This window comes from Camelina sativa, chromosome 9 (assembly GCF_030686135.1).
Source record: "Camelina sativa cultivar CO46 ecotype springtype chromosome 9, ASM3068613v1".
Classification (NCBI taxonomy): domain Eukaryota; kingdom Viridiplantae; phylum Streptophyta; class Magnoliopsida; order Brassicales; family Brassicaceae; genus Camelina; species Camelina sativa.
The window spans coordinates 39,414,142-39,436,876 of NC_141888.1; the positions used below are offsets into that span (position 1 = coordinate 39,414,142).

General features: G+C 36.0%; 4 protein-coding genes and 3 pseudogenes across 13 annotated transcripts; 2 read left to right on the forward strand and 5 right to left on the reverse strand.

Annotated features, from left to right (window-relative positions):
• The first annotated feature begins 655 nt into the window (after nucleotides 1–655).
• Nucleotides 656–2,274, forward strand: LOC104715934 (F-box protein At3g62230 pseudogene; annotated as a pseudogene). The gene has a single exon (XR_015565993.1). The product of XR_015565993.1 is annotated as an F-box protein At3g62230 pseudogene (transcript).
• Nucleotides 2,275–2,555: 281 nt separating this feature from the next.
• LOC104713928 (B3 domain-containing protein REM10-like) lies at nucleotides 2,556–5,051 on the reverse strand. Of its 2 annotated transcripts, none has more exons than XM_010431155.3 (8): nucleotides 4,870–5,051; nucleotides 4,511–4,775; nucleotides 4,287–4,432; nucleotides 3,892–4,159; nucleotides 3,715–3,824; nucleotides 3,345–3,612; nucleotides 3,013–3,266; nucleotides 2,556–2,926 (listed from the first exon to the last, which is right to left on the reverse strand). In XM_010431155.3, the coding sequence occupies exons 1-8, from the start codon at nucleotides 4,975–4,977 to the stop codon at nucleotides 2,684–2,686; spliced, it is 1,662 nt and encodes a 553-aa protein (XP_010429457.1). In that variant the 5' UTR covers nucleotides 4,978–5,051; the 3' UTR covers nucleotides 2,556–2,683. The 2 variants fall into 2 exon arrangements, with proteins under 2 accessions (XP_010429457.1, XP_087320903.1); XM_087464777.1 differs by having other exon boundaries at nucleotides 4,287–4,408; nucleotides 4,870–5,043.
• A 1,053-nt stretch (nucleotides 5,052–6,104) lies between these two features.
• Nucleotides 6,105–7,299, reverse strand: LOC147939283 (glutathione S-transferase T3-like). Its single transcript, XM_087464779.1, has 2 exons — nucleotides 6,991–7,299; nucleotides 6,105–6,764 (listed from the first exon to the last, which is right to left on the reverse strand). Exons 1-2 carry the CDS (start codon nucleotides 7,273–7,275, stop codon nucleotides 6,105–6,107), a joined length of 945 nt encoding a protein of 314 aa, XP_087320905.1. The 5' UTR covers nucleotides 7,276–7,299.
• Nucleotides 7,300–10,269: 2,970 nt separating this feature from the next.
• LOC104713929 (glutamate receptor 2.2) lies at nucleotides 10,270–14,282 on the reverse strand. Of its 3 annotated transcripts, none has more exons than XR_015565989.1 (5): nucleotides 13,407–14,282; nucleotides 11,855–13,176; nucleotides 11,479–11,759; nucleotides 10,944–11,350; nucleotides 10,270–10,862 (listed from the first exon to the last, which is right to left on the reverse strand). XR_015565989.1 is itself a non-coding variant. In XM_010431156.3 (5 exons), exons 1-5 carry the CDS (start codon nucleotides 13,669–13,671, stop codon nucleotides 10,368–10,370), a joined length of 2,802 nt encoding a protein of 933 aa, XP_010429458.1. In that variant the 5' UTR covers nucleotides 13,672–14,282; the 3' UTR covers nucleotides 10,270–10,367. The 3 variants fall into 3 exon arrangements, 1 of the variants encoding a protein (XP_010429458.1); XR_015565990.1 differs by having other exon boundaries at nucleotides 10,944–11,381; XM_010431156.3 differs by having other exon boundaries at nucleotides 11,447–11,759.
• Nucleotides 13,535–16,515, reverse strand: LOC104715937 (large ribosomal subunit protein uL4z pseudogene; annotated as a pseudogene). The gene is made up of 4 exons (XR_015566287.1): nucleotides 16,071–16,515; nucleotides 14,508–15,569; nucleotides 14,322–14,420; nucleotides 13,535–13,553 (listed from the first exon to the last, which is right to left on the reverse strand). The product of XR_015566287.1 is annotated as a large ribosomal subunit protein uL4z pseudogene (transcript).
• Nucleotides 16,516–17,483: 968 nt separating this feature from the next.
• Nucleotides 17,484–19,007, reverse strand: LOC104713930 (alkane hydroxylase MAH1 pseudogene; annotated as a pseudogene).
• Nucleotides 19,008–19,984: 977 nt separating this feature from the next.
• Nucleotides 19,985–22,262, forward strand: LOC104713931 (F-box/kelch-repeat protein At1g64840). Of its 5 annotated transcripts, none has more exons than XM_010431158.2 (5): nucleotides 19,989–20,106; nucleotides 20,227–20,341; nucleotides 20,431–20,497; nucleotides 20,684–20,800; nucleotides 20,971–22,262. In XM_010431158.2, exons 3-5 carry the CDS (start codon nucleotides 20,462–20,464, stop codon nucleotides 22,126–22,128), a joined length of 1,311 nt encoding a protein of 436 aa, XP_010429460.1. In that variant the 5' UTR covers nucleotides 19,989–20,106; nucleotides 20,227–20,341; nucleotides 20,431–20,461; the 3' UTR covers nucleotides 22,129–22,262. The 5 variants fall into 5 exon arrangements, with proteins under 5 accessions (XP_087323612.1, XP_010429460.1, XP_087323615.1 ...); XM_087467489.1 differs by having other exon boundaries at nucleotides 19,991–20,106; nucleotides 20,664–20,800; XM_087467487.1 differs by having other exon boundaries at nucleotides 19,991–20,106; nucleotides 20,897–22,262.
• Nucleotides 22,263–22,735: the final 473 nt, after the last annotated feature.

Here is a 22,735-nt window from a genome sequence, read left to right on the forward strand (position 1 = left end):
GATCAAACAATCAAATTGCTGATTTTCTTGCAAAAACTAATGAACACAAATTTTCTCTATCATCATTATGTTCCTCAATTCCTTATTAACAGCTTACATTGTAATCATGTTCAATCTCTATTTTAATAAAATGCAGAAGTTACAAAAAAAAAAAAAAAAAAAAAAAAAAACATGCATCATTCAACCATGAATCTTAGAAACTTTTTTAAAATTCAGTGTTATTATAATAGGTATTGGGAAAAGTATTTTAAAATCTAATGTTACTGGAAAAGGATTGCTTTAATTAAAAATTAAAATATATATTTAAAGTTTATGATTTAAGTGGTATATTTAGGAAAATCTTACAACAAATCTTACCAACTTCTTTAAATTCACCTAAAATCATCAAAATTATCTAATAATGATTAAAACTCAAATGATATAAAATATAGGTTTAAATGCATCTCCTTTATCTTTAAGTTTGAGTTATATTTTTCCAAAAAGTTAGATACCCATAGTCAATAATAATAAATTATGTACTTTAGGTAAATAACTAAATGATAAAAATATTATTAAAAGATAATCAACTTTTTGACAATTTTTTTTTTTTTTTTGCTAATATAAATCAAATTATTTTATTAAATAATGCACTATAAATAGACAACCAGTCATATCAATCACATCTTATATCAAAGCTCGCGCACAAACATATATAAATAAACAACACCGTTGAATAGCTAAACACACCAACTTGTTCTGAATCCTTTCTTTTCCAAAATCACAAACAATGGATTCAAGAACAAACCAAGACAAAATATCCAGTTTACCAGATTTCATTCTGGTTCTGATCATCTCTACCTTGCCATTGAACCAAGCTGTGAAGACAAGTCTCCTCTCGAAGCGCTGGAGGAATCTTTATCGTAAATCGATTACGAACGACATCGTTTTCAAAGAGTCGGACTTTACGACATGTTATGCTTCAGACGATGAAGAAACCAAAAAGGTTACTAGGGTTTCTTTCATTTGCTTCATGCTTGGATCGGTTTTGAGACTTTCAGCTCAAGCCATCGAAAGTTTCGACCTTTATATATCAAAGCCGATGGGTTTTGAAATACATATCAACTCTCTGATGGAATTCGCAGTTTCCAAACAAATCAAGAATCTAGTTCTTGATTTCTCAGACCCTTCGTGGACTACCAATGATGAAGCAAGTGTGGTTCAATTGCCTGAATGCGTTTATAATCTAATAAACCTCGAGTCATTGAAGCTATTCGCTTGCGGGTTTGATCCATCAAGGCTCACAAACCCGGGTTCGCTAAAAGTTCTCTCTTTTGGTTGGATCCAACTCAAAGGAATCATGTCTTTGATATCAACATCTCCTATGCTCGAGAGTCTAAGCATTCAGAATTGCTGGGACATTGGTCTAGAAATGATAACCGGATATAACAACCGGTTAAGAGAATTGGTATTCGAGAATTGCGATTTCTCCGTGCCTTATTCAACACTCGAATTGCCCAATATTCTGATCTTCAAGTACTCTGGAAAAGTTCATTACTTTGAGTTCTTGAGCGTGAATAGGATAATGACAGAAGCATATTTGGATTTTGGGGCAGAGACAGAATACGATGATGGGACAGGAACACAACTCTGCGGTCTCCTTTATGATCTATTATCCGCTAGAACATTAACAGTATGTCCTTTTCTCATTCAGTTGATCCAAGATGGAGAAGATCCTGTTCGATTACGACAACCGATGGAAACTCGACATTTGGTAATGAAGACAAATCTGCTTCCGAATGAGTTCGTTGGAATAAGGCTTATGATCAATGGCTGTCCGGACTTGGAAACTCTCACGTTCCAAATGGTTGCTCCTAGGCCTGTTCCAGTGTCGACTTCAGCTATTGCTCCAGATACTTACTGGAAGTTCAACCTTAACCATAGGTGTTTGAAGAAGACGTTGAAGGTTGTGGAGTTGAAGAATTTTACTGGTGGCTCGTACGAGTTACATGTGTTGGAGTTCTTGATTCGGTTTGGTCGTGTGTTGGAAAGGGTTGACCTTTATTTGCCTAATGAATTGGAGGAGAGTCAAAAGCTTTTGGCAAGTGCTGAAGCTCAGAAGGTTCGGACGTTCGAGAAAGCTTCGGAGCATTTAAGTATTATTCTCCATAACGGTTGAAAATGTTTCAATCTTTTCAAGTATTCATGAATGCGCAAGGATGAATATTTCAATGTATTTTCGGTTCAAAATAAATAAATAATAGTTTGATTATAATAAATAAAATGATAATAAAATCTTATTCCCGTGCACAAATTCACTTGCGTTCTTGATTATATAAAAAAAATTATCATAGGATATATGGTTTGGGGACTTGGGGCTTGAAAACTAATCGTTTTGCAATTTCTCTTAGTCCTAATGCAATTGCTTTAATTTAGTTTTTGGCTTATAGGTTGGCTTTAGATGGATTTGGGTCTAAATTATTACTCTAGGTTCTTACTCAATAAGCTTTTTGAGTATTAAATAACACATTATTAATTTATGAACTTTAAGGAGTTGGAGTATCTAAATAGTATGAATCAGTAATTATGATTTAAACAGCATTGAGCATTGTTTAACATTAAAATCAAATCCAATGAAGGAAGGAAAAGTTACTTCGATTGATGATCCTCACCAAATATTATCTAACAAACGTTCTAAATAAGGTTCTCAAACTTTGGAACAAAACTTAAGAAGAGGAACTGTGTCTTCCCAAATCAACTCCAAAACAAAAGACTCATACATCTTAACGCCGTGAACCTCACAGAAGCCATTTGAACCTTTTCCTAAACTCATTGTTCCTCTATTGTCCATAAGTAGTGACGTCCGCCATCTTGAACCATATATGTCAAGCATTGTTATCTTTCCTGCTTTGTTGATTCCATTCGCCTTCGTGAATTCCAACGGAAGATTCTGTAGATACCATTTTCACATTATATAGAGAGAGTATATGTAGAAAGAAGATAAAAAAGAAAACAGAGTTTTCTTGTGGAACTTACAAGTTTACTTGCAGGTGTAAGTGTTAAAGTCACAAGTCGGTTTTGGCCTATTGAGTAATTCCCTTCTGCGGAAACATATTCTTGTTTAATAGCTTGTGAACGTCTTCTTTGCCTTATATCTTCATCGGTAGGCTCTGCAACGCTAGCTTTAAAGCAGTTTCCTTGCATTGAGTCATCGCGGTAAACTTCTACGCCAAGAAACTCTGCTTTGGTTGCCTTTAAACACTTTCCTTGCCTTGTGTCATTGCTAGGCTCTGCTAAGGAAAAGCCTACTTCATTTATTTGTTGATTTTTTTTGTTTCTTGAAAGCATAAAAAGGTAACACAACTTACCAAGTTTGTGCCAATCTTCACTGTACAAGGGGAACACTCGTAGCACAGGTATTTCTTGATTTTGGACTAGTTTGAATATGAACGAGTCTCCGGGTTTCTTATCATTAGCCACACAGAAACTTCTCCAGCCTCTTGTGGTTAAAAACCGGCCTGAATATGCCTCGTGTCTCACATCTATCTTCCATGATTCTCCCTCTTCATTCATTAGAAGTATCTGAAATGTCTTCAACGACAAACCACTGGACAATATGAACTTCTTCGGAAGGTACTGCAGTTTGAGTATAGTCATCATGAGATATATGATCAACACACCTCTCACTGAGATAAAAAAAATCAAAATAGGTAGGGAGTAATATGGAAGTAACATAACCATTCTATCGCGCCATAGATTTGAAGTTGTGACACTGGCCACAAAACTAGAACAGTCGTCTGGTGAATAATCTTCTTCTTCTTTTCGACTCTTCTTTCTTGGAACATTTTCTGTATCAACCTTTGAATCTTGAGGAGGTAGTTTATAAATAATCAATGGAATATGCAAATAACTTACCAAGTTTTTCTTGATCTTCACTGTCCATGGGGAACAACTGCAGCACAGGTGTTTCTTCATTTTGAACCAATTTAAATAGCATCTTGTCTCCAGGTTTCTTCCCATTAGCTACACAAAACCTTCTCCAGCCTCTTCTCATGTTAAACCGGCCTGAGGGATATGCTTCGTGTCTCAAGTCTATAATCCATGATTCTCCTTCTTCATTCATTAAAACAATCTTCAATTTGTTCTTCAGACCATTTGACCTTGCGAACTCTTTTGGAAGATACTGCAAATGTCGCCACAAGTTAAGTTAAGAGTTATGTTCAATATGATTAAAACACCTTCACACCACACATATCGAAATTTTAATGTATATAGTAAGGTCTTAAGGAGTAATAAGAAAGTAACATAACCAATGTATCACGCCTTAGGTTCGAAGCAGTGACAGTGGTAACAAAACAAGAATCTAGTGAATGGTCTGGTGCAGAATCTGCAGCCTCTCTCTTTAGACTCTTTTTCTGAATTGAAACCTTCTCTGTGACTGTATCACAAAGCTTCTCTGTTGATAGATTAAGCAAAGCTCAGAATCATTCTAAATGTGGTAATAATATTCTAATATGAAATTAATTAAGGTTACCCTTTTTATCATCTCTGTATTGAATCTCGCAACAACTTGGTCCTAAAGCTGAGACATGGAACACCAACTCTCCTTCATGTCTGAAAACGACAATGTCACCAACTCGAAGATCATGTGCGATGGCGAAATCATCCCAACCGTGAGAAAGTCTCCGGCCATCAATCTTCACTTCCCATGTTGTGTCCGATGCGTCTGATCTGAGCTTAGCCGTGTTTCCTTCGTTACTTCCCACTACATACTTCAAAAAGAACGCCACAGGAATGTCCTGAAACAAATATGCAAGATGATGATTTTAGAATTTAGAAACAGAAACAACTTTTGGTTCAAGAGAGATAAAGAAACAGAGAGAGATGGAATACGAGATGGTCGGTGAAATCGGGAAGAAGGGGTTGGAAGAAATGTGGGTTGATCGGTGAATAGAGAGGTTGTTGATTCACCATTTTCCCTTTTTTCATTTTTTTGGTCATAGATTTTTCTTTTTCTGAGCAGAGAGGAGACGAACAACTTTGTCTTTGGCCCCTATAGTATCTCAAGAAAAAGAAAAACAAAACCTTTCTCAGCCTTTTTCCGATAAGTAACGTCAAGAAAAACCTTTTATCAGCTTTTTCTAAAAAAATAATTGTTTCCGAAAAACAAACAAGTTTTGACTAAGAACAGTGAAATAATGTTGGGGACTGAAAGCATAAAAGACTTCATTGATTCTGGAAGATATTCATTAGATAAACTTAGCAAAAATGTCCATTAACAATAAATAAAGTAATTCTTGAGAACACATTTTCTTTATAAAAAAAAATTGTTTGGATTAACTTTGTTTAAATATACTTTCAACATGACAACATGTAGCCAACAGATGAACATCAATTGAAGTTTTGAAGAAAGGGAAAATATTCAAGTTTTTTTTTTTAATTAAAGAGGGCTTATAATACGTTGAAGTTTGCTTTGTAAGGGCATCTCCAACCCACCTCTATATTTGCTTTTTAACTCTATTTTAGAGTAAAATCTACTCCAACCCATCTCTATTTCTACCTCTATAATAGAGATCTCTATTTTTTCATCTATATATAGAGGAACTCTATTTTTTCCTCTATAATAGAGTTGAACTTTTTTATTTATAAAATGGTCCTTGAACTTTTAACCCTTTTATATTTATAATCAAAATAAATAAAATATAGATTTAAATAGTTTAATAATAATTTAATACAGGTGTATTTGCATCCAGTTCTTCGAGCTTGAGTTACGTGAAATAGTTTTGATTCATAGTGACGTGAAATGTTCATAGTTTTGATTCATAGTGACGTGAAATGTTCCTTCGAGCTTGTGTTAAAGTGTTATGCCTATATTAATAATTTAATTTGTATATTAATAGGAAAATTTATTATAAAGTTAAATTTGACTAATTTTAATATTTTGGTTTAAAAATTTTAAAGGTTTTCGTATAGAAAAATTTAAAAGGTTTTTGTATAGAAAAACATTTTTTGAGACTATTATTTGCAAAAGAAAATTTATATAAAATCTTATTAAATATAAATAACTTAAATATTTTAGTTTTTATTCATACCATAATATTATTTTTAATACAACAAAGACTAATTATTTAATATTCTGATAAATTACTTCCGGATCCACCAATATCCCTAAAAATTTGTCCAAACGAACCAAACGACGTAGATAGAGGAGGAGCTTGCTGGTTTTGTTGTTGATCGTTCCGCTTTTGTAAAATTTGCGCTTGTTGAGCCTGAAGATATCCACGAACATTTGGATGTACGGAATTCAAGTCACAAAATAAAATTTTGTTTTCTTCCTTTAGCTCTTTCAAAGCATAATTTTTACTTTGCATCTCTAAATGTTGTTGTCTTTGTTCACTTGTCTTCTTTAGTTGCTCCAAAAATTGTTTATTTCCTTCTTCTAAAGTGTTGATAATCGATGTTGTTTGATCACCAATTTTTCTTTTCATTTTGGATTTTTTTACCCCAAGAGGTCGTGGAGAGGAAGATCCACCAACAATCTCATCATCATCATTCAAATTTAGTGAAGAAGAAGATAAATGTGGAGATGCTTGTGTAGGAGAACCAATGGTAGGATTATCTGATTCTAACGATGTATAGTCAAAACCAGATGGGATAGATAATCGATTAGGACGAGCAACACCATCTTGAAACTTTTCAAAGTTTTTAACAATATCCCAAACATGTCCAAATTTCCAACCTCCTTTAAAATTTGGATCTTCACTTAACATTAATTTTGCTTGATTAAACTGCACACCATTAAAATAAAATAAAAAATATTTTTTTTGGATTCAACAATAAATAAAATTTAAACATTACAATTTTTAATTAAAATAAAATAATTTCGTATATTTTAAACAAGAGTTATTTTCTCTTTTGTAAAATATATAAGATAGCCAAAAAAAACAACAAAACTCCAAAAACAAAAATATTGAAAACATTTATAGTAAAAAATTCAAACAAATAAATACTTACTATATCATCATTTGAAGCACCACTTTGATGTCTATTTTCACATTGTTTTATGCATGCATGCAATTTTTTTGTTGCCTTCTGAATTGTTTGAACCCGAGATTGAATTGATTTTTTGGAACGTTCACTCCACGTTGTATTTTTTTCATTATTGTAAGCTTCAACCACACGACCCCAAAAACGATCGGATGATTGATAAACACCTTGAATTGGATCTTGAGAAATTTGCATATAAACTTCACATAATAATCTGTCTTCTTCAAGAGAATATCCTAAAGAACGAGACATTTTATTAATAAGTACATATGCTATCGATTCTTTTAGAGTTGTGAATGCAAAATGTTTAACAATACTACTATTTATAGATTCAATAGTACGAAGTCGATATTTATGAACAATTTTCTAGTCAATTACTTTATTTAATGTTTGTCTACGTATATTTTTAACTAATGCATGTTTTTCTTCGGTCAAACTCAAATAACTAACCAATGCATGTGTAAATTATTAATGGACAATGTTTGTAAAAGATCAAATTTTAATTGGGTTTGTGAATGTTTGGATTGACAAGACATGGTATAATCGAGGCCAGTGCATGTTGTATTTGACCGGACAAAAAACTTTAACAACTAAATCGTAATCGTGAATCTTGTGTTTGACCGATATTGTGCCTTAAGCATGTGGGGTCCAAATTACACATTCCCGTTGTGGAATAAAGGAAATCTAATATACAAGTGAAACACCTATAATCTCATGTGATTGTGTGGGTGAGATTTAATAAGTGTTTAACTAATCAAAATTACATTAACATGGCACTTCTCGACCTGCTCATTACCACGTTCTTTGGGATGAGAACAACTTCACCGCTGATGGACTTCAGTCTCTGACCAACAACTTATGTTGCAGGTAAGATTATTTTGCCCCCCTTTATTAGCATAGTATTAGATTTTAATATTCTTCATTCTCTTTTGGTTTATACTTTCTATATAACTCTTTTGGAAACTCACGAAGAAAGTATCTTTCTTGTATTCATATTTTTTAAACAATTTTTCTTTTTCTAGTAACTGATAAATTTTTAATGTCTTATTCATGAAACAGTTCCAAAGCTTCATGGTGAAATCGATGCTTTGTACATGTTGTCTTTGACCAGACCAAAAAAAATTAAAATTAAATTATAATAGAAACTTGTGAATAAAATTAAATTGTAATAGAAACTTGTGAATAAAATTAATAGAAATAAATTTTAGAATAAGAAAATGTCATAATTTCTTCTATAAATAGCACTATAGCTTTTAGTTTTAGCCACACCAAATCAATTACTTACCTTACAAAATTTTCTTTTAAAATGAATTTTAATTTACCAAATTTTCATCTTTCATCATCTTCTTCGGATGATGAACATATGGAGATCATCAATAATTGTGATCATGAAGAAGAAGCAATACAACATGCTATTGCTAATAACAATTCAGTTATTCAATTCCTTCTCAATCAACAAAAAAATCAAGCAATCCATGGTGGTTCAGTTCCCGAACGTTCTTTCATCCATCGTGATCGAGAAAGTGCTCATGACAGATTGTTCAATGATTATTTCTCAGAGAACCCGAAGTACAATGAAGCTACATTTCGCAGGAGATTTCGTATGTCTCGTCTTCTATTTCTTCGTATTATTCATCAAGTTGAAAGTCATGAAAACTACTTCACACAACGAAGGGATTCAAGTGGTAGACTTGGATTATCATCTCTTCAAAAAATAACGGCTGTATTTCGGATGCTAGCATATGATCTTCCTGCAGATGCCATAGACGAGTACATAAAGATAGGCGAATCAACAACAATCGAAAGCATGAAAAAGTTTTGTCGAGCCGTAGTGGAGATATTTTCAAAGGAATACCTACGATCACCAACACCTAATGACATTTCCCGACTTCTTTACATTGGTGAAAAACGAGGTTTTTCCGGAATGCTTGGTAGCCTAGATTGCATGCACTGGAAGTGGAAAAATTGTCCTACTGCTTGGGCGGGACAATATGCAGGTCGTAGTGGATCACCTACTATAATTCTTGAAGCTATGGCAGATTATGATCTTTGGATATGGCATGCTTATTTCGGATTGCCAGGCACTAATAAGGATATCAATGTGTTGGAATCTTCCCACCTTTTCTCCAATCTCGCTCAAGGTATTGCTCCTCCAGTTCATTATACCATTCAAGGAAAAGAATACAATATGGGTTATTACTTGGCTGATGGTATATATCCAAAATGGTCCACCATAGTGCAAACTATACACGAACCAAGAGGTCCAAAGAACAAATATTTTGCAACACAACAAGAAGCATGCAGAAAAGATGTAGAACGTGCATTCGGAGTACTTCAATCACGTTTTGCTATTTTGAAAGGACCGGTACGTTTTTGGAAAAAGAATGTGCTACATGACATAATAACTACATGCATAATTTTACATAATATGATAATCGAGGATGAGCGTGATCTTAATGCACCGATTGAAGTTGAAAGAGAAGTTCCACCTCCATGAGTCCAAATGGCGGAAGATGATGATATCCGATTCCAAGAATTTCTAGGTCGATTTAGAAAAATCAAAGATAAAGAAGCTCATTTCTCACTTCGAAATGCATTAATTGAGCATTTGTGGGAAAAATACTCTAATGTGGATGGTTAAAAAAATTTACTATGTTTTATTATTTTATATGATGTAATGTATTTTTTTAATAAATATGATATTTAAATAATATTTATGAATGTTAAAAATTTAAATAATATCATAATTTTATGAAAGTTTCACAAATACTAAACTAAATGGGTTAGTTTGCAACTTTTATAAGTAAAATGTATTAATTGTAAAATAAAAAAGGAATCTCTACGGAATATTTTTTTTAGAGGAAAAAATAGAAGTATCCATTGGAGCAAAAGTCACCTCTATTATAGAGTTCCTCTATTTTAGAGGTAAAAGTAGGGAAAACCATTGAAGATGGTCTTAGTAGCAGTGTAACGTGCATCTCTAAGTTATGACTTTATTCTCAAAAAGCAAAAAAAGAAAAAGAAAAAAAAAATCCAAACAAATCACTTCAAAGCGCTAAGTACCAAAATATGAACAATTTTCATTCATTGCTTTTTGTTTTCCAATAATATGTAGTATAAGTATTTCAAGATAGGCGTTAAGTTGAGGATTATTTTTGCTCGTAGGCTCGTATCATATTTTATTTTATAGTTCGTCTAAGTCCATTTTTTCTTATGAGTTATGATATAGTTGAGTTAGATCTTGGGTTCAATTCAAATCCAGCCTACTTTTCAAAGAAAAAAACAAAATCAAGAATTATTGTATTTAGAGCATCAAAAGTGGCCAAAAGATAACGATTTTATGTCTAGTTCGTTGCTTGACTTTGTATAATGTTCTCAGGCATCTGTCGACTCGATGAACACCGACGTTCCCCTGCATCGTTGATGTTTGAATCGTTGTCTGGTTCCCACAAATGATTCCATAGCAAAGAGACTGGGATGTGTCGACTCAATGAACATGGACATTTCTCTACATTGTTGATGTATGAATCGTTGTCTGGTTTCTGAAACTCTTTCCACAAATGATTCCATTTGGTCGTCCATAGCAAGCAGACTGTGAATTTTCCGAGTGTTAGAAAGCACAAAACAAACACAACAAGAAACAGAAGCCAGAAACTGTCTACGCCGAGCTGCCTAGAGGTAAAAGATGGATTTGGATCTGGATTGGTGACTGGGTCTGGACAACTTTCTTCTTTCTTCTTGAACCATGCACGCTCAAGCTCCATCGCCTTTGGTGACTCTGCTACTTTTAAGATGGCCCTTGAAACATCGGCCACCATAGGTGATCCTATCGGGAAAACCTACAGTAAATGTGCATTATATAGTCTCACCTCACGGTATAATAATGCAAATTTCACAGATATTTTGTCTTGGAAACTTACGAAGCCGAAACCATCAATATTGAAGGGTTCTTCAACCATTTTATAAGTGTTGCAATATTGTCCAAGAAAGAGTCTCAAGTAAGGTATTTCCAAGAAAGCTGCAGAGACACCTCCCTTTTTTGGTCCTTTTCTAAGAAGCTCGTTGCATTCTTCAGATGTATCGAAGGGCACAAGGCTCGATTGCGAGAAACCTGTTTCTCTAAGCTTTCCAAGAATGAAGGATGTTCTCTGATAACCCACTTTTTCTCCTCTCTCAAGCAAGCTGCTCATGCTCGTTATGGTTGGATGAAGTTGCTGCGATGTCAAAAGCGATGCCAAACTAGCTGTGTAACTTTGAGTCAACACGAGAACGATGAAGTACCATGTGATAACTAGAAGCCTAGCTCCAAAGCTGAACACTCTTTCTCCTGCGGACAGCAACTCGGGAGTAAGCATCACCTAAGGTTATTATATATAGAAACATCAATCTATGCTGAGATGCAAAGTGGGGAGATTGAATGTACTTGGAGCAAAAACCATGGTAGAGAAGGCGAACCAGAGGATAGTACTAGCTTGGTAATTAGCAGGTCCTCTAAAGTCCGGGTTAACCCTATGTTCAAGAGCCCAGACAGTGATTCCAACAAGAAAAAAGCAGGCAAAGGAAATCAACCATAGTCTCCATGACAAAGGCTTCAAGAAAGTGAAACTGTCTCTTTTCACTTGGTCTTTAATGGGGGCGATTAATCCTACGCCTGATTTAAAGAACGGAAATGTGAAATCAACGTAAGCAGACCTGTTCGCCAGTATGGTTGTATCTCCCACAACAGCATCATATTTCTGCGAGAGAAAAGAAAGGAAGAGCTCACTAAGATGGATTTTGTTAAAAAAAAATAGAATTATTTTAGGGATGATTAGTGAGTGATCTTGCTCACCCCGAGGTACACTTGGTGAACCAAGTCGTCGTAATTACCGGCTGGTTTACCATTGCTTTTTTCGAAAGGAATGAACTCATAGGAGATGTCATAAGGCATTGCTCGAATCACAGCCTCAAAGAAATCAACGCAGAAACCTGTGACTAGTGATGCATTGGTGATAGGATCCCTTGTGACCTTCACGAGATCGGTGTAACCAGTTCTCTTTGGAACTCCAATGCGCAACTTCCTCCCATTAGTCGGCATTTCCCATCCTCTGGGAACAGAATCAGCCTCTCCAGGCCATATAATTTGCTTAAGATGATCTTTCCAAGTAGATAAAGCGCTCATGCTACGCGGCTGCTGGTCTAGTTGCTTCACAAGACCATGTTCCTCTGTCCAGAATCCTACCGACCTTTCTCCAGTTCCTATCACATTAACAATCTCAAACACCGACGGTTGCAGTTGCCCGTTGACAAAACGGAAATCTCCTGCAAGTCCTTTGAACTGAACTGTTGAGAGTGTCTGGAGAATCTTTGGACCGTATTGGGATAAACCAAGAGCTTCAAGTTCAGACACATTTCTCCCAGGATCGGCATTACTGAAAGTCAAGTTATTTGTTCCAGCTTCTTCAATGGCTATAGCAAGTGCGGTTATAGCATCATAAGCCCACAATCCATAGACATTGAGGTCCATCCGTGAAAATCTCCTCCTCCATTGAGAACTAAATATTTCGAGTTCTCTGGATTTCGGAATATAAGTTTTAACACCCAATACCCCCTCCATAGCCTCAATACCCGTCTCACTTATCCAATTTAATTCATCAGTTACACCATTGGTAAGGATCCAAACATATCCTGGTTTCATCAAACCAATCTCCTTAGCTTGAATGAAGACTCTTAAGGCAAGAGAAGAGTACATGTGGACAATGAACACTCTTGTGGGCATGGTCATCATCTTAAGCAACTCCACAGAGATTTCATGATCCGTGGCATTGGGAGCGATGACAGATCTATAAGGTATGCGAACATTAATCTCTTGTAATGCATCCGTGAGACGAGGCATTATACCTTCTCCAAAGGTGTTGTCGATATAAACAGGCACGGCTTCTCTCCATCCAAACAACTTGATGATAGCTTTTATGGCGTGCACTTGAAAGGAATCCTCGTATGTAGCACGAAAGAAGTATGGACTACGGAGAGATGTAAGAAATGGGCTTGTTGCAGAGTAGGAAACAATCGGAACCCGTGATTTCTGGCCAATCTCGACCAAAAAATGAGCTTGCATTGAACTCCATGGCCCCAAGATGGCTTTCACTTGATTGTTCTTGATAAGCTCAAGACCTGTGACAATGTCAAAACCAAGAAAACTTGGTGTGAAGAACTGAATGCGAATAGACAGATGATCGCTAACGTGGACAGAGTATCTTTTGTTTGATGGATCATATTGTCAAATACAGTAACAGTAACATAGGTATATCAGAGCGTGAGAGAGAAGATAAGGATGTATCTAAACCAAATATGTGTATATTAGAGAGAGAGAGAGAGAAAGAGAGAGAGAGAAGAGAAGGTACCTGCAGCTGCAGCACCGATAACGTCGTGTCTGGAATCACCGACGTTAACGACAAGCCTTGTTTGATATTGAGGACGGGAAGAGTAGAAATCGGCTAGAGACATGTTGATGCAGAGCATTTCAATGTCCGAGTGCATTATCCCGACATCTGTTACAACACCCACATTGATTACTGTTATTCTGTTGTTCTGTCCTCTGCTGAGTTTCACAAAGAAGACGAAGAAGAAACAAAGCAAGACGAAGAAGAAAACTCTCATGTTCCTCATTTGGGTGTTTCTTGTTAGTTGAAAATGTGTCTTAAAGTAATGAGAAGTGGTGGATAGTTATCGTTTCTGTAGGCAATATATATTAAAGTTTTGGAAAGATGCTGATATTTATATATATATATCAAATTCACAGCTAGACCAAGTCCGAACAAGCATCAAATATGATTAGGATAAGAAACATATAAATATACTATTTCAATGTGAGTGGGCAGTTCTAATCCAAACATTTCTTTTTCAAGTAAGTTTCTAGTTTTGTAGGAGACGACTTTGCATTCTATCATTTCTTTTTCAAGTAAGTTTCTAGTTTTGTAGGAGACGACTTTGCATTCTATATTGTATATAAATCAGAAGGAAAAGATTAAGGCACGTCGTAGACTCAAAATACAGTAATAATATGTGGCTTACGTGATTAAAGATGAACTTTCAAGTCACTTGTTTTGTATTGTATGCAAAAATATGACTTGTTCAATAATCTCAATTCGACGAAAGTTATCTAAGATTATTTAACTGGAGAGTTGTGTTCTAAAGAATCTAACACAGTTAATTAATCGATTTAACATGACAATTTTATCATGGTTATAAGTATGACTTTGATCTCAGAATCAAAAAAAAAAAAATGTGAGAAGGTTGCAGATTTTACTGTTGCACACCGAGCCACTTGGTGAAGTTGTCAAACTCAGTGTAGTCACTGTCCGATATCATAGTCTGGTACCACGCTTTTCCTACTGCTTTGATCTTCATTGCCTCCCCTTACAAGAACAACAAGAAGAAGATGATTAATCACACAAGCTAGATATACACCAGGGGTTCTAAGCTCATCAAGTCTAAACAGTTACCTGTGAGAAGGGTTCCCTCTTCCTCTCTAGCTTCTCCTTTTTAGACTTTACCCTCTCAGCTTCAGCCAACAAAGACATTCTCCTAGCAGTCTTAGCATAAGGGGTAAGCTTCAACATCACATTCAAATTCTTAAGAGGATTCTTCTTCAAATACAGCTCTCTTCACATCCTTCTCAATCGGTCTAACCACACTCTGAACCTCATCCGAATTAATAATCCTAGATCAGCATTTACCATCTTTGCCAGGTAAAACATAACCTTTCTCCATCTCCGAAGACTTCTCAAACGAACCATAAACCGATTCCAACTCCTCTATAGCCGATTGAGTCCACACAACAAATCTACCTAAATGACCACCATGAGCTAGTTTAAGCAAACTCTGACACAAATCAACCCCAGGTGTGTTCCTAAACGCTTCAACCAACTTAGCTCCCTCATTACCATAAACAATCAACGGACCTTTACAAGAAACATATCTATGATTCCTCAATTTAACTACACCAGATCTAATCCCAATACTATCCTTAGCCTTCTCAGCATCAGCATAAGCACCAATCTGTTGCAATACCTTAATCGCAGCACTAGTCTTCTCAACAGACTCAGTTGAATCACTAACCACTAGAGGAAACTCAGGAACATTCTCAATCATATGTCCACGAGCCATCACAAGAGCCAGCAATCGCCGATGAACACTACGGTGCCAGCGACGGTGGATCTTCGTCCGAGCGAACATTCGACCACTACGACACATGTTTCCGAAAGCCGCTTGACCGGCGCGGTGAGTACCACCTCCGGCGACACGAGGGATACGTGATACGGCTCTTCCTGTACCCCATGACTCGGCTGAAGTCTGATGACCGGCGCGTTTTGAGACGGCGTAAGGTTAGCGACTGTTGTTTGAGATCTAAGCGTGGACATGGTTCGAAACGTCGGGACGAACTGGTGCTTTCATCACATCGGGGAGAAGTAATGTGGTGGTTTGATCTGTGGTCATATCACCGTCCAGAGATTGGACGGTTACTAGAGGACGAACGGCGGCTATTTTTGGAAGTTTAGTGTGAGCTTTTTAGGGATTTTGCCGGTTTAGATGCGAAAACCGATGTATATGTGTATAGATTTCGGTTCCAATTGGTACACAGTAACCATATCACTTGATTTAACCGATGATATTTTGTTCCCATGGTTAAAACTTAAATACCTGGTTAAACCGTAGATTAATAATTGTCAAAAAAAAAAAAAAATTAGATTAATAAGTAAATAATAGAGGGAATAATTTTTTATATGTAATTTCCAAAAAAGCTTATATAAAAAAAACAAAACAAAATTCTTCTTTTAATGAACAATGTCACACCGAAGGTGCCTTTTAAGCCTTTCAAGACGTTCTCATTCACTCCCGCCATAATCCTAGCTAGCTTCACTCAAAAACTTCTTATATATATGAATCATAAAGAGGAACAAATTAAAAAAGAAGAAAAAAAAAAACTACATGAAAAGAAGTTTGAGGTCATTGATGCTTGGGAGTTTGAGGTCATATATGAATCCTTGATGCTTGCTTGGCCTTACTGAAGTAGAGTCCGGCCGCCTTCTCGAATATGAGGTCAACAAAGAACCTTCCAAGTATCAATGCTAACAAAGCAAAAGGTGGACAAGCAGGTTGCTGGTAACCCACATAGCCACTCAAACAACAATACAAAATAGTCAAGATAACATGTTGAATAGAAAGATCTAGTTCCGGCTGGTTGAGTTGCTTGACCGCAAAGCCTCCCGAGAAACTCCCAATCGTGTAAATACTAAACTGTACGCAATGTAAATAGTACGACATCATAAACGTAAAGAACATATAGAATAAGTTGATGTCCCACCACTTGCCTTCTCCCATCCAGCAAGTCTCGATATTGTTAGTAACTGTCGGAATCGGGACGCAAAACGACCTCACGACCAAAATAGCCATAATCAAGAAGTGTACTGCAAGAATAGCAAGAGCAGGCCTGATCTCAGCCGCGTCCATGTCTCCCCAAGAAGAAGAGGACCAGAGTTGTATGATCGTTGCTGTTAAACAACTGAAAGATGCTGAGATGCCTATTACATAGTATATAAACCGCGCTTTCCAACAATTCACTCCTTGGATTATCGTTGTTTCGTATGATCTCATGATCGATGTTATATATAAGCTGGTTTCTAATAAGGTTTTTGTTTGTAGGTGAACTTGTATTAAAACTTTACTAAACGACCTCTCTACCCATATGTTTATATATATCGACTGTGCCTATTCCTAATAGGTTTGGGAGAATAGATTCCGTAGGTTTCGGTTCACAAAGGAAAAACAAAAAAATGCCGTAGGTTTCATATAGCGTACTTATAATTTTTAAGCCCATAAAACATGAACCGTAATACTAATCGACGAATTCTAAAACTAATCAAGAGTTGCTTAATATGGATGTAGAATGGATATGGTTTGACTTTAGTTGTCTTCATCATGAAGAATTTGGCTAACCGTTAATATTTCAACAATGTGTATTTATCAAGTAATGTTAGGTTTTGGTTCTTAACTGGTTGGATACTTGCATGTTTGCATGAGACTTTCATTCATTTTTTAGGTTTTTATTTTCTACCTACCAAACTCCTCTACTTATATACACATGTTTGATCAATTTTATTCTATCTTTATCATTATAAATGTTTATATCTTAGATAATATTCATAGTCTTGTAATTAATGTATATAGAACGAACATTTTCAGAAATAAATTGAAAAGATTATACAGTACGGATAAAGGCAAAAAAAAAAGCAGGTGAGAAGCAGAGAGAGGGGCACAAACCTACATTGGAGAAAGACACATCGACCACCAACTTTCATAGGGTGTATAAATCTGTTGGGATAAAGATTGCTTCACAGCCATCAACCTCTTTGAAATGCAATTTATTGATGATTTCTTACAAGTTTGTTAATATTGTCCTTTTGACTTTATGAAACCAATCATCTCTTAGCAACTGTAACTTTGAGGCCATGTTTCATGTGAAGGATTATGGAAGAAGATGGCTCGACCTTGTGCCCTTCAATGACCTTGATGTCATAATTCCGTATGATCTCGACAGCCACTGTCTTCATCTGCAAGAAAGACAAGTTTTTCCCCAAGCAATTTCTTGGACCGGAATTAAACACGAAGAACTTGAAAGAAGGTTCATGTTTTAGGCCTCCATTACTCTCAGAGATCCATCTCTCAGGTTTGAATTCAGACGCGTCTTCTCCCCACACGGCCTTCATCCTCCCTAACGCATAAACAGAGAACAAAATCTTCCAATTTGCATCGACTTTATGTCCACTTGGAAGCATATCTTGCTTTATGGGAGACTTCCGCTCGAACGGGACTGGAGGGTAGAGGCGTAGTGATTCACACAATGCACCATGTAAATACACCATCTTGTTTAACTTGTCTGCATCTAAACTCAATCCGGAACTTGGTAGATTTGTGTTGTTTATCTCTTGGCGGATCTTGGTCATAGCTTCAGGGTTCTTGGAGAGCAGCCAAAAGAACTAAGTGAGAGCGGTTGCAATGCCGTCTCTTCCAGCAAACATGAAACTCTTGATGATGTCTTTGAGGAAGTTATCATCTCTTGGATTCAAAAGCTCATACTTGGAAGTATCTAGATTCATGTAGACGCTTAATATATCCTCATCATGAGCTTCTTCTCCAATATCAGAGCGACGACTTATTTTGTTCTCTCTGTTGGCAGATATATACTTTGCACATGATCTGTTTACAGCAGCATTAGCTTCGGTCATCTTCTTCTCTTCTCCAACCCCAATCCAGTTTTGCAGCTTCCACAAGATCATAGGCTTCACATGTCTATACACGACCACTTCTTCGGCAGCATCCATAGCTTTCGCATACTCGTTCATCGGCATTTCAATGGAAAGAGAATTTGAGTCGTATCCCGTTACCAGAGTAAGGGTTGCATCAAATGCTAGCCTCTGGAAGAAGTCTTGTAAATCAAATATCATATTTGCCTCTGCAAAATGATCAAGGACCGGGACAGCCCCGTTCTTTATTTTACGCATGATGGTCCTCAGTGAGAAGCTTTGAAACCCTTGATGGCTAAGCACGACCAGTGCGGATTTTCTCATATCCTCCCAGAGTTTAGAGTCAGCAGTGAAGATCCCGTTTCCTAGAAAATCGAACATCTCTTTGAACTCTGGTCCTTTGTTATAATTGGAGAAGTTGGAGCTGAAAACGTGTTGTATGTTTACAGGATCTGAAGTGATCAACATGTTCATGCCAGAGAACCACGGGCCTTTGAATACAAAAGTCAAGTTGGAGACCTCGAGAACCTCTGCAACATAATCATTAATCCTATGAAGCGTGATGAGAATGCCAGGAAGCATCCCAAGAACTGGCCAGTTTCTAGGTGAGATTTGATTGGGTTTCTTGTGGATCAAGAAATGGAAGAAAATAAAGACAAGAATAGCTATGAAGACTTCAAGTAAGCCTACATAAGCCATTAGTATAAATGGTTTGAGTTTCTTGGATTTAACAAAAGATGGAGAGACAAAAAAAGTTTGGTTTTGGTTTTCTTTCATTTTGTTATATTTATAGTTATATTTTAGTATCGTTCACATTAGAGCTTTTGTTTTCTACAACGTGTAAATATCAAATTAATAATTTTCAAAATCTAACAACACTAATTAATTAGGTTATTTTTTTTGGGTAAGATCATTAATTAGATTATATATTTAGCATGTGTTAAATTTCTTTAGAAAACTTTTAAGGTGGCAACCACTTTGATTCTGGATCACATGGAATATTAATTTTACATTGATGATTTATAGTAGGAGTTTAAAACATGGGACGTTTAAAGTGGAAATAGTTGTCATTTTAAAGTTTTTTAATAGAATTTTTCTTTTTCATTAGTATGCACCGGATAAATAGTTGAAATATTATTAATAAAAATAGATGAATTAGCACAAAAATATTAATTTCCCTGTATACTTATTTAAGCATTGTTGTTAGCAAAATAACCCTATTGTCATGTAGTATACTATAAGAAAATGTCATTAGAGAAATAGTATTATTAAAATAAAATAAATCATATTAAAGATAATATATCTATTTTTTTCTCTATAAATATTATCAAAATCAAAATAATATTTAAATTAGATTATGCTTAAAATCATAACCGTTTAAAAAAAAATTATATTCGCATTGTGTCTTCAAATATTTTTCTTATAAACAAAATCGAATTTATTTTAATAAATGGGTGTTTTGTTATAAACTAATCGAGCAAAGGGCGTTTTGTATTCGGTGTTTTGTTAATTGTGGTTGTAGTTCCTCTTTTTTTTTTTTTTTCTTTAAGATACGGGAGTTTAGCTATGTTTTTATATTTTCTGGAATTCTGAATTTGAGGTATTTTTTTTTGTATCTTGGGCCTGAAAACGCAGCCCATCTTTCGCCACTTAAACATAATTTTTAATCCTAAACCGAATACAAAACACCGAGATCAGATTAGGATCGTAAACCATGTGAAGTTCTGAACCTACACCACAAAATATTTTGAGTGTGCTCTTCTTTCTAACACCAAGGACCAGGGTTTTGCCCTTTTGGGTACGTACGATTTAATCATCTCCACCCTTTGCTCGATTAGTTTCGATTCTCTTTGTTTCATACGATGAATCTTCTCTAGAACTCTAATCATGTTTTTTCTATTTTTTTTTATCAAAACAGACATCGGTTATTGTATTAAAAGTCCAAAAGCCAAATACAAGTATATAAAAAATGAAAGAAAACTGTCACCCAGTAGTAGCCCTCCACTCACCTCACTTCGAGCTAGAAAATTGTGGTACATGAGTATTCTTGTTCTTGATAGTTTTACTTTTCTCTCTGTTCATCATAAACCCTAGCAAGCTCAATTTTTTTTTTTTTTTACAGATTTCGGAAATTACAGGAATCAGCTTAAAACATGGCACCGAGAAAAAAGACACCAAACATGATTTGGGTACACACTCTTCTTCCTCTCCTCTTTGCTTCAAAAAATTCGAAAAGCTTGTCATATTTTTTATCGATTTAGTTCTTGAATTAGATTTTGATTCCTCTGTTTCAATAGCAACCATCCAAGATTTTGGTACTGTTATGGGATTAATCTTTCCTAAAAACTCTAGAAGCTTAATTATTTGTCTTTTAGGTTGTTAAGAAATCGCAACAACCAGAAAACATAGCAAAACCTGCAACACAGGAAACGAACAAATCGCTGCTAGACTGCTCTCCTCTCCTTGAAGAGCTACCGCAAAGTTCCAATAGTGTATGAACTCTTTGTTTCTCTCCTCCTTTGCTACTTTTTAGGAGTTGAGTTCTGAAATTTGATTTGAAAATCTCTGCTTTTAATGTTTCTTGGCAGATTGTAGTTTGGTGTATGTATGTATGGTAAATTCTCAGGATTGCCATCCTAAAAAGTTGATATTTTTCATACAGGTTGCAGAAAAACCTGCAACTAAAGAGCAAACATTGTCCAAGTTAGACTGGTCTCGTCTCCCTGAAGAGCTACTGCACATTATCTCTGAGAATCTTGAGGACTGTTTCGATGTTATACATGCTCGGTCTGTTTGCCAACCGTGGCGATCCATCTTCCCATTTCCTTCTTGCCTATTAGGCACAAGTTATTCACTTCCCTCCTTCTCAAAGTTCCCTCGCAAAAGCAAAGGCTTCTGCACTCTCGAGAAGTTCCCTATGTTCCTTTTTAGAGTTCTTGCTCCTGCTGTTGGGTTGCCTTCTGAGTTTTTTGTGGGAGGAATAAACCGAGATAAGTCAGTGAAGGCGCTTCCATCTCCCTTTCAATGTTCAGTGAAAGTGAACATACCAGATTCTGAGTCTACCCTGTTGAACGTTCTTGACTGTCAGATTCTCCCTCTGGGGTTTCAGTACAGAATGATTGGTTGGGATCCTCAATCATTGGCAACAAGTTTCCGAGGCGTGGCTTCTCTTCCGTTAGGAGAGGGTGAGTTCGTTGTGCTTATTGGCTACTCTCATAATATGTTGGTGTTAAGGAGTGCTGATATGAGGTGGATGCGGCTTGAGAAAACCTCAAGAGCTGACTGCAAAGATATAGTCACTTTTAGAGGCAAGTTTTATGCAGTCTTTATTAATGGAGATGTTTTCGTGATTGATCCTTATACGCTGGAAGCAACTCTACTAATGCCCTCGGAGCGTCTGAACTCACAAAACTATCTTGTACCATCTGGCGACGATGAACTTTTCTTGGTTGAGATGATTATTGTTCGTGGTAGTGTAATAGACTTTAGCAAGTTAGCATGTCGAGTGAGTAGACTAGATGAGGAGGCTGGTGAATGGGTCGTGGTTAATGATTTGGGAGGCCGTGTGTTGTTAATTGGGCAACCGGGAAATAGCTCCTGCTCAGCTAAGGAGCTTCCTGATGGTTGTGGTGTAAGTGAGAACTCAATGTTGTTCACCAATGAACCATTCGGTTCAACTTACTCCTATAAATATGGAGTAGATACAGGAAACGCTGAAGACGATCTCAATTTTTGGAGATTCTCAAGAGAGAAACGTGTGAAGATCTTCAGAACATCTCCGATGGTGGCTCACCTTTGTGTTGAGCACAAAAATCTGTAAAATCTTAGTTTGGATAACTGAGACACATCTGATGGCTTTTGTTATGGTGATATTCTAGTTTCAATGTTTTGTAGTTGTAAACTATCTCCCACAACATTGTTGTCTCTATTATTGAAATGGTTGTCTTATGAACTCTCGAAGCTGTGTATCTGGTGCTGCTCTTGACCAAAGTTCTTTAAATTTGTGAAGGTTATAAAAGAAGGATGTTTTCTTCCCCACAAATCATTTGAAAACTGGAACTCCTTTTACGCAATCTGCAGCAGTACATAATGGTCTCTGACCCTTGGGAGTTCCAAGCCACCTTTGTATAGCTACTACAAGCATGGAAGAGTATACATTGCATCACCTTTGATAACTTCACCTAGTATTTGTTTTCTTGCCAGGTGTAAGAACTTTGATCGGCAACAATTCTAATAGATATTTTCGTTTCAAAATAGATCAAAAAATGAATTAAACCGGATGTGAACCGATACCTAATTTTCCATTTAGCTTACTTTAAGCTATTGTAAAGGTTCTGATAAAAAAAATGAATTAAACCGGATGTAAACCGATACCTTGAACCGGAGGATTGTAGTCAAATAGTTGAGAACGACGGCAAAATCTTCCC

Bases quoted from the DNA above. Each gene is read 5' to 3' on its own strand.
- LOC104713928 (XM_010431155.3), bottom strand. From the start codon at position 4,977: ATGACCAAAAAAATGAAAAAAGGGAAAATGGTGAATCAACAACCTCTC. The intron at 4,160-4,286 runs GTTATGTTACTT...CGACATTTGCAG, and splicing joins ACCTAAGGCGTGATACATTG to TATCTTCCAAAAGAGTTCGC. The intron at 3,267-3,344 runs GTAAGTTGTGTT...TTTCCTTAGCAG, and splicing joins TGAAGATTGGCACAAACTTG to AGCCTAGCAATGACACAAGG.
- LOC104713931 (XM_087467486.1), top strand. From the start codon at position 20,462: ATGGCACCGAGAAAAAAGACACCAAACATGATTTGG. The intron at 20,498-20,683 runs GTACACACTCTT...TTTGTCTTTTAG, and splicing joins AGACACCAAACATGATTTGG to GTTGTTAAGAAATCGCAACA. The intron at 20,801-20,970 runs GTATGAACTCTT...TTTTTCATACAG, and splicing joins TACCGCAAAGTTCCAATAGT to GTTGCAGAAAAACCTGCAAC.
- LOC104713929 (XM_010431156.3), bottom strand. From the start codon at position 13,671: ATGAGGAACATGAGAGTTTTCTTCTTCGTCTTGCTTTGTTTCTTCTTC. The intron at 13,177-13,406 runs GTACCTTCTCTT...ACATTGTCACAG, and splicing joins TATCGGTGCTGCAGCTGCAG to GTCTTGAGCTTATCAAGAAC. The intron at 10,863-10,943 runs GTAAGTTTCCAA...CATTTACTGTAG, and splicing joins ATATTGATGGTTTCGGCTTC to GTTTTCCCGATAGGATCACC.
- LOC147939283 (XM_087464779.1), bottom strand. From the start codon at position 7,275: ATGTCTCGTTCTTTAGGATATTCTCTTGAAGAAGACAGATTATTATGT. The intron at 6,765-6,990 runs GTAAGTATTTAT...AATGGTGTGCAG, and splicing joins GTGCTTCAAATGATGATATA to TTTAATCAAGCAAAATTAAT.